Genomic DNA, 14,458 nt, shown 5'->3' with positions numbered 1-14,458 from the left:
CAGTCTCACACCTGAGTTTAAATGAGCTTCGTTTGAAAGAAAGAATAATTTGGATGAACTCATTAACATACTGACCAAGGCTGAAGCAATATCTGTGATCCAAATTTTGTTTAGGCCCCAAGATCCGAACATCAAGGCAGGCTCAATGTGAGATCCTCGCCAAAATTCACAGCTGATCCACGATCCACTGTGTTTTCAAAATCCTAGAATCCGCTCGATTTACCGCAAAAATCCACAACTTGTGCGCTTTTTAAGGCGAAATCCGTCGATCCCAAAACCTATTCAACCCCCTCTATGAATGACACCCGTTTATTTTGAAGACCCACTATCTCAGCACGACTATTAATTTCCATTTAATTTTATCGCCATAAGCCGCTGAGAAGCACATGACACTGCTAAAGATTTCCACCCAGCTTGTCCCAGCGATGAAACGCTACTAATAACCAAAACAGCCGAGTCTATTTCAGTACGAACCTCATCTAAGCCGATCACTTGTTAGCAATCAGACGAATTAACGGACTCTCCTGGGTTCAAAGACTTCAAACCATGTACTGTTGAAAATCCCAAAATGGTCATGGTGGTATTAATTAAACCACTGTATAACCTACTAGATTACAAATTTCATTTCTATCATATTAATACACAACCCGGAGCTGTTTTGCGATAAAATCCTGATGGTTAAACATGTTAGTAAAACCAGACTTTAAGAGGACTCCGTGACATGATGAGGAATTTCCTGTGATTTAAAAGGAAATAGAAGAACTGTACTTCGTCGTTCATGCTAGATATAGCCTGCAAACAGGCTCCCGACGAAGACGGAAAAGAAATTCGGCGAGGAAAGCCGGAGTGGCGAGCGCGAAACTGAAGAATTTGGAGAGCGAAGCGATCGGGGCGCTTCGCTCGGGCTCGCGGGAGCCTGTGCTATGCTAAATATAATGCTGCTAAGAGAAGTACATCGTCAAAGAAAACAGCAAAGAGTCCCGTGAGGGGAGTTGGGGGGAGGGGGAGGGCGTTCAAAATGAAAAAGTCGGGGATGATCGTCGTATTGAATTAAACCCTTAAAGAAGGGCAAAACTAATAGAAAACGATAATAATGTTGTAATAATAATTACAAATGTTAGACGGCAGTTTGTGGATTCAGGGAAAAAATGTGTTGCATCGTTGAGTTGATGTTTGTGACGTGATCATGAGGACGGTGATAAAAAGAAATGACAGCTGAAATTTGTCGAGGCAAGTTTCTTGGTGTCATTGATAAATCTTTACAGCGAACCAAAAAAAAGAAAAAAACAGCTAAAAGACGCGAAATTGTGCTTACGCAAATGTCGTGCAGTGGTATCAGAGATCTACTTTGAACATGATAGCAATGTTTGGCACTCACGTGAAACATGTTTGCTTAGTTTTCGTTTGACGGCGGCTGACGTTTTTTTGTCTGCCATTCAGTCCGTGATTCTGTTGCTAAGTCTATTTCTTGTGGAGTCTCCCACTGGAGTTGGCAAAGACGTCATGATGCATCCGTTACAAATCTGACAGGAAAAAAAAAGAAAAAAAAACATTTCAATGTGTCGATCACTGAATTTCTCATGGATCAGCTGTAGCGCTTGCAACTCGGCAATTTATTCTTTATTCTCTTTTTACCATCATATCATTGCGTTATATCTTGATTAAATTAGATCACATAATAGCCAATCACAACAACCGACTTATAGTCTGCAAAGGAGAGAGGAAGCCTCTCATTATAGAGACACTTTTCCGCATACACGTATTTGTTTATCGTATTTTTATTGTGTTGACATTTTTTTTTTCTGATTTAATGCTGCAGCTCTCTCTTGCAACCATGTAAACTTCGTTTATTTATTGATCTATTGATTTATTGGTTGATTTATTTATTATTTAATGCTTATTTATCTACTGCTTGTTTACTTATTGCTTAGTTATTTATTGCCTTTTATCTATTGCTTATTTATTGATTGTTTATTTATTTATTTGTTTATTTCTCCTCCTACTTCGATGTTCAGGAGAGATAGTCCTTCGGCCGGTCAGATTAAAATAAGATCTCTGTGATCTAAGCGATCATGCAATGTGTTATATTTCAACGATCTCCATGACTGCTGCCAGTAAGTAATTAGGAAAATGAGAAGTACATGACTTGACTTCAAGATAAGTTAGCTACCTGTGGAGATAAACTGAGATAGATGAGTCTAAAAATAGTCAAGATACGACATCGGAGTGACTAAAGAAAGTTACAACGTAACGCGATATTTTCGAAGCTTATTTAACAACGTGGTAAAACACGTGGCATTGTCAGAGTTTAAGGCTGTTATTACGAACAAATAACCTCGATCATATAAGCATTGCAATTGCTTAAAAAAATATCCATGATCAATGATAGAAGATTCTATTGACCAATCAGAGCGCACGTACAAAACTTGTCAACAAGAAAGACCATGAAAGTATTGCTCTGCTCGATCCCACTTCTAAGCTTTTCTAACCACGAAAAATTTTCCTTTATAATAACCTTGAAGACAATTCATGCTACCACATAGTTCAGCAGGCCACTTCTATTCTTAACTGACTTCGTCGCAATCCAGTTTTTAGTCGCCAATTTAGCTCTTGCGTCAAAGCATATCATCACCTGATTACGTGACCTGAGTCACGTAATAATTAATTATAGAAGGACATTGGATAAAAACGTTCACAGGGATCTCGCGCGGCCGTTCTTCTCGTTCCCAGGATCTCGCGCAGCCATTTTTTTTTCTCGCGGTTTTCTTTCGCGTCACGCACGACGGACTAAGCGAAAGAGGGACTACTCGTAATCTACAATTTTTCACGTTTAATGTCGAAAAACTACATTGAACAAAATGGAGCAATCTTTAACTGTCACAGACTGTGGAAAAAAGTCGCAGTTTGGCGTATAATAACGAAGTTAAGACTGTTATCCTCGGCACACTGAATGTCTGCCAGAATTCTCGAAACGAGGAAAGGACAACCCTGGTTATTAAAGAAAATGCCGACATATAATTCTGCTTACATGCGTTTGTAGCCATAGTTATAAAATGCTCGACATCAGAATAATACAAAATCTAAAAAAAATGTTTCTTTCGTCAGGGTTTGTTTTTAAACGCTTAAACACATTGCCGTATACAGACAACTAAAGGTCAATAGGACAGTTAACGACCGCAATATGTGCGGTATATACCACAATCACGATTTACACACCAATTGTAACATCCATATTAGTTGCCCATCACAATGAAAAACACACAGACACTTAGCAACAAAAATCACAAATGCGTCCTAAAAAAATCAACGCTCTTAGTGAGCTTAAGGTGGAAAAGATATGCAGTTTTCACTAGCAACTTTGATAAGCTTTCCGCGATGACGGTCAGTATTTACAATGTGTGCATACTTCTCGTCTTCGCCGAAGCTGATTAATTTTTGAGTATTAATGTTCTTATATGACACAGAAAGCATGTATATATTAGTCAAATGTGTAATTCATGTCGAGATTCACCTCTGGGCTGGGTGTCTCTCCTATCCCTCCTATTGTTTTGTCTGTGTATTTGTCTTTGTTTAGTCTAAGTGTGTAATCTTGCCTGGGGAGAGGCTGGGTTCAATTCCCGGGCGACTTTTGGCGACGTGGGCGTCCCTCTCCTCGGTTTGCACGTGTTGGCATTGCACTCCGCCTTCACCTGCTCTCCACAAAAAAAAAAAAAAAAACTCCGATGCCGTCAAAGGAAGACTTCGTTTTAGCAGTCGTTACCTAACTATTTGCAAATGTTTTTCCACTCTAATTTGTAAGTTAAATCTGTCATTTACGCTACTGCATGCTAATAAACAGATAAAGGTAAGTGGCTGGCAATATTCCTTCACGTTTGATCCAGACTACGTTATAACGATCAAACTTTCAATAAACGACAATGTCCTTAGCCTACTTACCAAAAGTTTCAAGAAGCCTCCCTTCTATAACTAATGTTGTTTTTCAGCAGTTCATTGACAGTTCCAACTTTTACCGCCGCGTGATTTGATCAGGATTCTCACGCCACGTCCGATTTATTTATGTTTGCCCTGAACTTGAAAAGCTTCCTGAAGGAGCACGCTATTGTCATGAAGACAAAAGAAATTTTAGTAAAAGAGATACCAAGCTAAGTTAAGAACATCGATTATAGACATTGAGAACATTTATCGTGTTCATTTATAATTAGATTGGAAAAGTTTACATTCAAAATACATGACATACACCTTCTTCTGTTTGCTGGAATGAATCGTTGTGCAAGTGCCACTAAAAATTGCAGTGCTTAGTGATTTTTTAAAAGGCCATGAAAAGACCGAGGATTTGTTGAGTTATTATGTGGTCAGAACGTGGTAAATGAAAAACGTTGTTTGATTTCCGTTGACACAGTTTGTTTGTGATGTCTATGTAGAGAGAGTTTCAAAAGTCCGAAAGCTCCTGAAAAATTCACAGCGATACAATACGTTAGAGATTCGTCCGCGCAATAAAGCGTATAAATACTGTTTGTCATTTACATTGTAATGTTTACGCCCGAGTGAAGTTCCCACGCCTGTTTAGATATGAGACAATAAGCCTGTAAGATCAATTCTGATTTGACCCACTTAAATCTTTTTCCTTGCCTTCCTTTTCTTTTCACCTAATCGCGATTTTCGAACTGTAGTTTTTGCTCATTGTCGATAGTTTTCGATACAACGTGCCAATGAATGAAGTGTTTGAAATTCCCGCACAGTAAAGAGTGAACACAGACGGGATGTCAAACTATTACAGAACCATTCTCGACCCCAGACCCTTCGCTTTCTTGATCGCGCGCGAAGGCTCTGGGGAACTCTACGCAAGCGTAGCCAAAATCTGGCTATGCTGGCGTCACAGCGCATGCTCATTGAAAAACCAAAATGGCGCCTTACTTGGACGCAGCTGTTGTGTCTGCCTTAAAGAAAGCTGGAAAAGACGAAAACTTTCGCTTAAAAGCTGAGCAAAAGGCAATTATCGAAGCCGTAGTTTGTTCTAAAAAAGACGTTTTAGGTGTTTTGCCGACGGGTTTCGGAAAGTCCCTCGTTTTCCATCTGTTAAGTGATGTTTTTGACTTTGTTGATGCTAAAGGTCCACCTACACAGACAAAAGCCATCACCATTGTCGTATCGCCACTAAATGCCCTGATGAGAGATCAGATAGGAAAATTGGATCACTTGGGAGCCATTATTCTCGACGGAACGAAAAGTACCAACCATTTAGCAATGTCCTTAGTAACAGACGGCAAACTACAACTGATATTTTCACACCCAGAACTTCTGCTCGTGAACAACACAAAAACGATGCTGAAAACAACCAACTTTCAGAGGAATGTGCGTTGCATTGTAGTAGATGAGGCGCATTTAGTGGACGACTGGTGAGTGCTTTTCTTTTAGTGATTTCGTTTGGTTTACACAGATACAACTTCTGTTATAAATTAACTAAAACGTATTAAAGCATACTTTAATTTCAACTGAACTTCAATTTGTTCTACCTTACATCTAACTTAATTACTTGTCAAATTTCTGCTACAAATTTCAAAACCGTTTAGTGGCAGGTTAATGTGTGTACATGCACAGTTTGGCGTTAACTCAAATATATGGAAGGTTGCAAACTTTTAAACCAAGAGAATAATGTTAATCATTTCAATTCAATCAAAGAAAACAAAGCATAGTATAAAGTGGATGTGACCCCTTTTCTTAAAACCCATCTATTATATTTTTTGTGCAACTCAGGAAAGAGTTTCGCCCAGCATTTGGGAAGCTTGATACCATCTGCAGTATTTTCCCTGATGTGCCCATCGTGGCTCTAACTGCCACAGCTACCAAAAGCAAGAAAGAAAAGATTGTTAGCTCCATTGGTCTTCAGCTTCCTTTTGTTGTTGAGGTTAATCCAGACAGAGAAAATATTTTCTTTGAGTCAAAACCCCGACCAGCTGCTAAAGAAGAAAGAATAACAATTCTAACACCTTATGCTCAGGAGTTAAAAGCTAAAAGATCTGCCATGCCGTTAACAATATTTTATGGGGACCTGGAGGGCTGTGCTGAAAGCTTTCTTTATTTCAGCTCTGAGCTAGGTGACAATCAGTATGAGCCACTCCATGCAGACAAAGTGGCCAAGAACAGGCTATTTACACAATATCATGCACAATACCCAAAACATGAACAAGAGCGCATTATGGAAGAACTTACTAACAATAAATGTAAGCACAGAGTTTTTTTTGTGACCATTGCATTTAGTATTGGCATAGACTGCCCTAACATTAGAAGGGTAATTCATCTCGGTGTACCTTACACCATGGAGGAGTACTTCCAGGAAGCTGGCCGTGCTGGAAGGGATGGTCTACCAGCCAAAGCTACAATTTACTACAATGCATATGACATTAGTAAAGCGAAACGTGGCCTACAAGATATTATGATTAAGTTTGTGAAATCAACATCTGACTGCAAACGCGAAATTATTCTCCAATATTTTGGGTATCAAGCCCCAGACAGAACTGATGGTGGTCATGATTGCTGTGACTACCACAGAAACATATGCTCCTGTGAACTTTGTGTAAGTGAAGCTAAGAAACCAAAATTTGTCACTGAAGTTGATCTGCAGAGTACAGCACCTACTGGTTCCATCACTGTTTCCAAAGAACAGAGAGACCTTTTTCGTCAGAGGCTTCTTAATTTTCGAGATACCCTGGGTACTTCCAGGTCTTGTGTTGGCAGTGTGAGCTTGTCAACTGGTTTCAGCTTAGAGTTAGTTGATAAAGCAGTGCAAAACTTTGAGAACTTAGATTCCATTGGGAGTATTTTATCCTATTTACCTGTTTTCAGTGAAGACAATGCTAAAGCTATTTTTGACATCCTACAAAGTGTCCTAGGTGAGCTACAGACCTAGATGGAGTTATGTTCCATTCTTATGTTTTAATAAGTCATAGTGAAGTGGCTGGTTATAAACTATGCAAATGTCAACTCGGAGATGGGAGGTGCTCTAGTTTACTTGGGTGGCATCACAATATTCTTGTCAAACCTTTACACTAAACTTCATGTGTAATTCATTAATATTTAAGACAGAGAAAACATGGTCTGTTTTTCTATCAAGTTTTAGTATGAATCTACTAGTGTTCTATCATGAATGCCATTCTCTGATTGGCTACGCTACTCACTGTCTATTCTGTGATAGATAGTGAGTAGCGTAGCAGTGTGCCCTTGTTAACAAAATGACTGCTGCTGCTTGGCATTTTCTAAGTGTCTGTGAAGAGGATTTAGATAGAGTTTAGAACGACTAGTAGATTTATACTAAAACAATTAGATTATTCGCTCTCAGTTTCTATGCGTGATAGTTGACTCTGGCTGCACCCTCGTCAATTATCACATGATAGAAATCTCAACCTCAAAAACACAAAAGGAAGTTTGGGAGAACTAGAAATGTTGTGTGACCACAAGCTGACAGGCGAGTGTTTCCACGGCTTTTTCACATCCTCCCAAACTTTCACAAGTTTTTCTAATGTATACCCCAATAGAAACACCAAGAAAATGTTTTTATCTTATTTAGAAAAGAGCCCAAAGAAAATAATAAACAATGTGACTAGGACAACTTTTTTGTTTTCCTATTGAGTTACAGAAATATGATTTTTAACCATTTAGGACACGTATTTTCTTTGGGCTATTTTCTAAAATATGCATTGTTATTCATGGTTTACCCTAAAGAATGTTAGGATAAATGTGAGTGGATGGAAATGGCTTCCTTGGAGGTTATAAGTACATTTATGTGGATTACCTGTTGTTCTCAAAATATCAATGGTACATGTACTTACTGAATTATCGTGGAAAACTGAGCACATTTAAGATACTATGTGTATGCAAGTGTGTAAACTTACATAATTTGTAAAATTCTTATAACAATGTAAGATGGCTGAAGTTATGTTGGACTGACAATAAACTTTGTCCTTTTTAGGTAATGTGCTTATGATTTCTAACTTTACACTTTTTGTGTGACTAATCAGGACTGATCTCATCCACATCCGACTCTTCATCAAAGTCGTTGTCACTCCCATCCTCAATATCACTGCTGCTATCCCCATCACTGTCAGCTCCAGCAAATCTACAGGCTGCCAGTTTCCTTTTATGTCTAGTTAACCAAGCATCCAGTTTTACAATGTCCAACTGGTCGAGGGGACTTTTTGGGATGGTGGGGAAAGAGTTGTGTTTACGACCTGAAGTAAACACAAATGGTCTTCGGCTATGTATAAGTTCAATCATTTCCCTCTCGTCATCTTGCTTACTCAGAGATGTGTGAAGGGTGTAGTCAGGAGCAATTTGACACTGTCTATCAAAATTATCTGAAACACCTTTCAAACCACAAGAAGCTTTTGTAGCCCTCTCTACTGCTGCGAGTGTCTTGTTAGCTACAAGATCCTTCAGAACAGTCTTGTGGCCTTTAACAAAGTGCTCTTGTTTAAGGTCATTGGCAACATTCTTCCCTTCACCACCTCTCCAGTTAACAAACTGTCCATGTATAATCCTATGGGCTACTTTCTGAGTGTAAAGGGCCTTAACACATGTTATAAACCGCATCATTTCAAATGCATACTTCATTCCTCTTGGTCTAGATCTGAAATAAAGCATTAATAGTTTTGCATTTCTTAGATTACGTTCACCATCCCCCTCCTTTTCTGTATCATGCAGTTGCATCAGTAATGTGCCAAGTTGTATCACTTGCAAGCCATAGTTGAGTACCCTGTCATCCTTCTGTGGATCCTGTGGTGGTATGTTTGATATTGTAGGTTCTGGCTCAGTAAATGGTTCAGACTGAGGTTGTTGTTTGTTGTCTTCTTGACTTGCTTTGTTCTGACCACATAATGCTAAGAGGTTTTTCTGCCAAATCACGTACTGTCCAACATGCAGGTTGTGTGTGTTTCTTTCAGGACTTACAGCCTCAACATGAGCTACATACACCAATGCAGTCTCAGTGTTGGTCACAATGGTGGGTGGAGGAGTTATTACTTTCCCCACTCCTAGTACTATAGGTCCCTGGTTAGGTACTTGTTGGAGAAGAGCAACAATGTGACCTGCAAAATGCATAACAGTGAATGCAAGATGCATTTTATTCTTGCTCAAAAAGTGTATCTTAGTACTACATGTATATATTAAATATTACAAATTTTTAAAACTTCTCAGCAATTAAGTCATCTGTATTACCATTAGTTTTATCTGAAGAGTGAAATACATGTAGCAGTTGTACCATGAAATCTTTAAATAATATCGTGAATTAAAAAGCCAATGACCTGTAACAAAAAAGAGCCAAAACCATTTGTTTTTAGTGTACATAAATTTAACTTCATATAAAATGTAATATATGTAATATGCACCTGGTTGGATGGATGGTCTCTTTGCTCTGTTCAATGAATCTGTGTTTACTTCCCTTTGCTCTTGATCTTTTTGAAACATAAACAACAATGAGCCAAAAAAAATGCCTATGTGTAGTTGATTTAATTAGTGAGGTTTTAAATATGTTTTATCATGTATTATTATATGCATATTGTTTTGCACATTTATTAACTCATTTTCAAAATTATGAGAGCTATTAAAAAAAATTGTCTTTCACTCGGTGATATCCCTGATTAATTATTACCAGTAACAGACTGGGTAAAAACTATTTTAATGTCCCCAAAAAGTTTTGACATGGTTTAAGTGATTATATTGTATAATTTCAAAGTGTTTTGCGGGTGTTTAATTTATTTAACTTACCCTTACATATGCATGTAGCTGTCCCTTTCTCTACCCATCTCCCTTGTCTGTTCCTGACAAGCCCCTTAAGTAATTAGTAGCTAATGGCTGTCTCTTTCAGATCCGAGCCAACAGAAAATTATTGTTCCTTCTTAGGCTTGTCAGAAGTACCCAGCTACCAGCAAAAATCACTATCTACTTCATGATCTCCCCCAGCTACTCTACTTGCTAATCACCTGATTCTTTAAGCGAGATGGCAAAATCAGCTGCCTACTCCAACAATAAAGCTGCCTACTTCAAACCTATGTAACAACTGCCTCTTATTTCTTTAACTGATGACCAAGAATGTTAACCTCAGCTAATAATTAACAAAATAATGCAGATAAAAACACGGCTCAATAATAAATTTCATAAGTATTCAATTCTGTACCTGCTGAGTAGATGGGTGATTGCTGAAACCTGGGTTCTGTAGCAGCAGCTTCAGCCTGTGGATGCTGCAGTGCTTGCTCTTTCTGCTGTCTCAGAGCTTTTTCAACATCAAATTCAAGCATCACGTACTCATCCACAAAACAACCAATGATCCTTTCCAAGTCCTTCGGGTCTGAGGAAGTAATTTTCTTTGGAGCACCATCCAATCGTTCTAGACCAGCATATTCCATGAAAGCACTACACAAGTAGGCTTTTGTTGCTGATAACATAAGGGAATTGGCACTCTCAAAGTTGCTCTTAACTTTGGTGGAAACATTTACTAAGCCAAAACGTTGCCTCAAGTTGTAGAGGGAACCTACATCTCGTGCAGACTGTGTATTGTACAGCTGCTCCCAGATGTACTAAAGAGAGAATTAATTAAAAGAAAGAAGTGACTTAATGCATCAATCTCACACCAATTGATTGTATGATAGCTAGACTACTACTAAAACTGGTCAGTAACATGGAGGACTTAGGACTGTGATCTGGTAATGTAACATGATTGAAATTCAAAAGTCATACTGACATTTCAATCTCATACATGTACCTGCGTAGTTTTATAATATCATTGAAAATATTAAAGTCGATCATTTATGATGTTAAATCATCATCATTATTATCATTAGTTTCACCTCCTATTACAGTACATTTGACAGTTGCAATAAGTGATTATAGCCTGAGAACTGAAAGTCCTCTGAGCTGGTAGCAGGACAGAAATCTCGAGTCCAGATGTAGGCTACGCTAGGCTTTGCATTAAATGCATATAGAATTGTTATTTTTTATATTCATTAAATAGTAATTTTTTTTTTCTTGACCATCTAAAAACCAGTACATCAAGTTGGGAAAACATATTGTAAGCAGCTGTGCATGTATACATGTAAATAATGTTACAAAGCACAATTTAGTCCCTTTTACTTTATAAAAATCTTATGCACTGCTTGCACAAGGGTCAAACAACCTATATCTTCAGGAGGGGTTAGGGAGTTAGGATATCAGAAGGAAATAGCATCAATGGGATTTTTGTTTATTTTAAATTCAGTTCCACCACCTCCACCCACAGAGGTATTTCAGTCTTACCCCAAGGAATGACTGCTTAGCATGCCAGACAGCTGCAGCTTCTATAACACATTCAAACTTTTCACATGAATAGTCGCAGCCTGCTCTAGTTTTCTTCGCTCCAGTCACTCGTTCCCGACCAAGAAGGTCACCAAACAGTGGGATATGCTTTCCTACCAGTTGTAGAACACCAGAAAATTACTTTTTGAAAACAAAATTCATGTATTGAAGTAAATCTATTTCACTGTTTATACATTCAATACATATATTCAAAGCAAATAATTTCTATGTTAAAATATTTCATATTTTATTATATACATTAATTTCTGTCATAAATTTACCCAACTGATTATTGACAGAAACACATTAATTTAAGGTGGCTGAACACAGTTTTTGATATCCGTGTTCATTCACCTTTTTCTCTAAAACCCTTAATCCTTCGCTCGCCAAAAATAGCAGCAGGCAAGTTAACATCACAAACTTTGGTTTTTTGATGGTTAAGCTGACGTAAGTGCCATTGCCATGGCAACATGAATAAATATAAACAGGCCTTTAAAATCAGTTTTGTTTATTTATAGAAAATCTAATCATTAGATTTTCTTTACAATTTGCATGCAACAAGCTTGTAGCAATTCTCACAAGTTAACACCATTTTGCTAATAGTTTAACAGAGAGATCCTTAATTATCTGTTGTTGAAGGTTCACTGGAATATCTAGAATTTCCTTTGTTAAAGTTCAATCATTTTCAATACTCCAGTTACTTATTTCCTTAAGTATATTTGTGCCAAATTTTGTGAAATTCTAATGAGTGGTTTTCGAGTAAAAGGCGTATTTCCGAGAGTGCAATTTTCATTCAATCGCAATTTTTTGACCTACTATGCATGCGCTGCATTTAACTGGGTTCTTTCAGTAACAAAGAAAAAGCTGAGAATTGCTGGGTTCTTTGCAGCGTTACCTTTCCTAACATATCTTTGTAATAAAAGACTAAAGCCATCAACACTCTGGGTTCAATTATAGAGAAAAATAACGCAGATAGTAAATAAAATGATCGTTCTATTGACGGCATGCTTGTTTTTAGCAATCCTTGTGCGTGTGCTGAATGGCATCAGCAAAAGCACGCATGAAAACTGTTTGGCCACCTTAATTGTTGTGTGTAAATATTTTTTGCAAATTCATTAAGACGGGAAAATGAAGAAGCAAGCATTGTCTCAGAAAGAATTCCATGTGACAGAATTTAATACCTCATTTAATAAAAATTGCTCTTTTTTTCTTGTTGTTATAACTATAGTTAAAACAGAAAATTTTAAGGTACACACCTAGGGCAGATCTAGGGGGTTTTGGTTGAACCTCCTAAATTAAAAGAAAAAAGACATTTATAACATGCTGACTTGGTCTCAGATTGCTGGAAATTCTCAATTTAAAAAAAAAATTGAGGGAGGATGCCCCCGGGCCCCCTACAGGGGGGTGCCTTTGGTAGTCCCCTTCTCAAAACCCCTTCTCTAAAATCCTGTACTCACCCCTGATACACTACAGGTTAGTAATTGATTGTCAAAAAAATAAATAAAACTTATTGTGATATTCTTTTCACACACCTTTTAGAAGTGTTTCTGTTCTTTCCAGTTTTTCAAACTGTGAAACAACTTCTGCGATACTTCCCTCATCAGGGGCATACACCTCAGTGAGTAGCTCCTGCAGCACTTCAAGATACTGCACAACATCGGAATGCTTTGACTGATTGTATGGAACAATTGGTAGGTTGATGACAATAGATTTCTTTGCCATTTCTGCAGAGAAGCGATGCTTAATATGCTTAGGGATAAAAGATTCCAAGGAACTGAGACATGGAAAGAATTCTACCAGTATTCTGCTAACAAGGACAATGAACTCTTTTCTGAAAAGCTGAAGCTCATCCTTACAAAGCAAGTAATTGGAATTGCTGAAAGTGCTAATGTCATTCACCAGTGGCTTTGTATCATCAAGCCCAGCACTTGAGATCCGATCAAATGTTAAATAATGCGTTATCCAGTGAAAATCAGAGTTCCTATGATTTTTCAGGATGACATTTGCTAAAATTTTGAAATCAAAATTGTCAAATGTAGCTCTTAATTCCATAGAACTGTTTTCCTTCATTACGTCACGAACCTTTTGTACAAGCCCATCGCCTGCAAAGAAAGGAAGAAAAAGTCCTTAATTTTCAAGAAGGAAAATAACAATAATACATATATTTTATGCCCTTTAAAATAATTTATGATTTAAGAAAAACTGTTGTAAATGAATGCTTACCAATGGCATCCATAGTTTTCAAGTAATTTGCCCTTGACTGGCAGATACCAAGACTCCTCATTCTTTCAAAGGTCTGCATGGTACATATTGCAAGAAATAAAAAAAAAAAACAGATAAATGTGAAACAACAACTTAATTAAAAGCTATACATCAGCACCTATAAAAAACTTGTTAATAACTTTTGAGATGATTGCTAAATGAAAAAGTCTGTGAGTACCAGTAAGTCTTGACACAGTTTTCTTATAAAACTTCATCCCTAACAGAAGCTAAGGTATCTCTGTCTTAGACACTCTTCATTTTAAACTTCTCTGACCAAAAGGTGGACACCCCCAAGCAGACACTTCTATGTAGTTTCATTGGGTTTTACTTGTGGCTAGGGAATGGTTATAATTACATTTTGATGAGAGGTAATGTACTTCTTGGAAAAAAGTACAGCACAATACAGTTTACCACTAAGTGATCAAATATATTGATAAACATCACCTTTGTCCACCCCTTTTTTTCTTGTATTTTTAAAAAAAAATCCAACCATCTTTAGAGGGGATTTTTTCATTCTGTTTGGGGGGGGGGGGGGGGGGTTGGCTTGCACTCTGCCACAATTCCTTTGGCCCCTTCTGTTTGAATATTTTGGATCCGCCCATGGCTAAATTTACCTTTTTGCTGCTGTGCCCAACTCCAAGAATAATTGTAGCAATTTTTTGGACCAAGCTAAGCTCTTGCCACCTCTGGTTCATCATCATTGCATAAACCATGCACACTGGAGGGACTTGAGCATCCACATTTTTCTTTAGTCTGGGAGCAGCCACTGTTGCAATGAAGTCTAGTATATCTGGTGCCCTGTTCTTCATTTCTTTCATAACATTGCACCACTCAACACTTTCCAAAGCTTCCACTGATGTGTCTTTAAGGACCG

The 14,458-nt window shown here is 37.8% G+C and overlaps 2 protein-coding genes across 2 annotated transcripts; one reads left to right on the top strand and one right to left on the bottom strand.

Annotated features, from left to right (window-relative positions):
- Positions 1-4,785: 4,785 nt before the first annotated feature.
- On the top strand, positions 4,786-6,907 carry LOC145476862 (ATP-dependent DNA helicase RecQ-like). Its single transcript, XM_081455453.1, has 2 exons — positions 4,786-5,396; positions 5,743-6,907. The coding sequence occupies exons 1-2, from the start codon at positions 4,903-4,905 to the stop codon at positions 6,905-6,907; spliced, it is 1,659 nt and encodes a 552-aa protein (XP_081311579.1). The 5' UTR covers positions 4,786-4,902.
- Positions 6,908-8,007: 1,100 nt separating this feature from the next.
- On the bottom strand, positions 8,008-13,996 carry LOC145476861 (uncharacterized). The gene is made up of 6 exons (XM_081455452.1): positions 13,546-13,996; positions 12,855-13,424; positions 11,284-11,435; positions 10,198-10,568; positions 9,381-9,446; positions 8,008-9,145 (listed from the first exon to the last, which is right to left on the bottom strand). The coding sequence occupies exons 1-6, from the start codon at positions 13,622-13,624 to the stop codon at positions 8,008-8,010; spliced, it is 2,376 nt and encodes a 791-aa protein (XP_081311578.1). The 5' UTR covers positions 13,625-13,996.
- Positions 13,997-14,458: the final 462 nt, after the last annotated feature.

This window comes from Orbicella franksi, unplaced genomic scaffold, assembly GCF_964199315.1.
Source record: "Orbicella franksi unplaced genomic scaffold, jaOrbFran1.1 SCAFFOLD_51, whole genome shotgun sequence".
NCBI classification, from domain to species: Eukaryota; Metazoa; Cnidaria; class Anthozoa; order Scleractinia; family Merulinidae; genus Orbicella; species Orbicella franksi.
The sequence above is the reverse complement of the archived record's forward strand: the minus strand, read 5'-3'. Positions and strand labels throughout refer to the sequence as shown.